General features: G+C 55.6%; 1 protein-coding gene across 8 annotated transcripts in view; it reads left to right on the top strand.

The window, feature by feature from the left end:
- UBC (ubiquitin C) overlaps positions 1–1,801 on the top strand; it is a 14,073-nt gene that overhangs the window by 9,981 nt on the left and 2,291 nt on the right. For 2 of the 8 annotated variants that reach the window (XM_027891486.1, XM_027891485.1), the window contains exon 2: positions 574–1,035. In XM_027891486.1, coding sequence (XP_027747287.1) covers positions 580–1,035 — 456 coding nt within the window. In that variant the 5' untranslated portion in view covers positions 574–579. Of the gene's footprint in view, positions 1–573; positions 1,795–1,801 lie in introns of those variants that run through there. The other 6 variants (XM_027891488.1, XM_027891484.1, XM_027891487.1 and 3 more) reach the window with 5 other exon arrangements.

The raw sequence follows: 1,801 nt of genomic DNA, 5'->3' as shown, positions 1-1,801 counted from the left end.
CGGTGTCGCTGTGGTGAAGATGGCGGGGGCTGAGGCTGAGCCGCCTCGCCCGGAAGGCGGGTGTGAGTCACGGCCGGGGCGGGGGAGCGGCCTCCCCGCCCCAGGGCGGGGCCCGGGGGGAGTCCGGGGCCTCCGGTGCCGCGGGGCTGCTTTGGGAAGGGGGTGTGTGAGGGGGATTCTGGGGGCTCCAGTGCGCGGGGGTTGGGTGCTGAGGTGCCGCAGTGCTGCCCTGCGGGAGGGTCTTGGGGCCCCAGTGCTGCCCAGTGGGGCGGGGATCGGAAAGGGCTCTGGGGGCCCCGGTGCTGCGCTGTGGGGGTGTAGAGGAGGCTGTCTGGGTGAAAGGGGACTCTGGTAAAAGGCAGTGTAAGGAATCTGTTACACAGCGGACCGTGCTTCAAAAAGAGGGTTAGTTACTCAAGTTATAGAAAACTGGTAAAAAATATAGTCTTTTAAAAAATAAAAGTTCTAATTGGTCTTTACCTAGTGCGAAACAGCAACATTAATCCCTTTATTTAGTATTTACTAGAGGCTTTACTGAAATAGCTGTAGCTGAAATACCTGTATGTCTTGCAGGTCAACATGCAGATCTTTGTGAAGACCCTGACTGGCAAGACCATCACTCTTGAGGTTGAGCCCAGTGACACTATTGAAAATGTCAAGGCCAAGATCCAGGACAAGGAGGGCATTCCTCCTGATCAGCAGAGGCTGATTTTCGCTGGCAAGCAGCTGGAAGATGGTCGCACCCTGTCTGACTACAACATCCAGAAAGAATCCACCCTCCACCTTGTGCTGCGCCTCAGAGGTGGGATGCAGATCTTTGTGAAAACCCTGACTGGCAAGACCATCACCCTTGAGGTTGAACCCAGTGACACCATCGAGAATGTCAAGGCCAAGATCCAGGACAAGGAAGGCATTCCCCCAGACCAGCAGAGGCTGATCTTTGCCGGGAAGCAGCTGGAGGATGGTCGCACCCTGTCCGACTACAACATCCAGAAGGAGTCAACTCTGCATCTTGTCCTGCGTCTGAGAGGTGGGATGCAGATCTTTGTGAAGACCCTGACCGGCAAGACTATCACTCTCGAGGTGGAGCCCAGTGACACCATTGAGAACGTCAAGGCCAAGATCCAGGACAAGGAGGGCATTCCCCCAGACCAGCAGAGGCTGATCTTTGCCGGGAAGCAGCTGGAAGATGGTCGCACCCTGTCCGACTACAACATCCAGAAAGAATCCACCCTCCACCTTGTGCTGCGCCTCAGGGGTGGGATGCAGATTTTCGTGAAGACCCTGACTGGCAAGACCATCACCCTGGAAGTTGAGCCCAGTGACACCATCGAGAATGTGAAGGCCAAGATCCAGGACAAGGAAGGCATTCCTCCTGACCAGCAGAGGCTGATCTTTGCTGGCAAGCAACTGGAAGATGGTCGCACTCTCTCTGACTACAACATCCAGAAGGAGTCAACTCTGCATCTTGTCTTGCGTCTGAGAGGTGGGATGCAGATCTTTGTGAAGACCCTGACCGGTAAGACCATTACCCTTGAGGTTGAACCCAGTGACACCATCGAGAATGTCAAGGCCAAGATCCAGGACAAGGAAGGCATTCCCCCAGACCAGCAGAGGCTGATCTTTGCCGGGAAGCAGCTGGAAGATGGTCGCACCCTGTCCGACTACAACATCCAGAAAGAATCCACCCTCCACCTTGTGCTGCGCCTCAGGGGTGGGATGCAGATCTTTGTGAAGACCCTGACCGGTAAGACCATCACCCTGGAAGTTGAGCCCAGTGACACCATTGAGAACGTCAAGG

This window comes from Empidonax traillii, unplaced genomic scaffold (assembly GCF_003031625.1).
Source record: "Empidonax traillii isolate 1590-97213 ecotype Southwest subspecies unplaced genomic scaffold, ASM303162v1 scaffold322:size1131127, whole genome shotgun sequence".
In the NCBI taxonomy this organism is placed as follows: Eukaryota; Metazoa; Chordata; class Aves; order Passeriformes; family Tyrannidae; genus Empidonax; species Empidonax traillii.
Note: the sequence above shows the minus strand (reverse complement) of the source record. Positions and strands in the feature narration are given on the sequence as shown.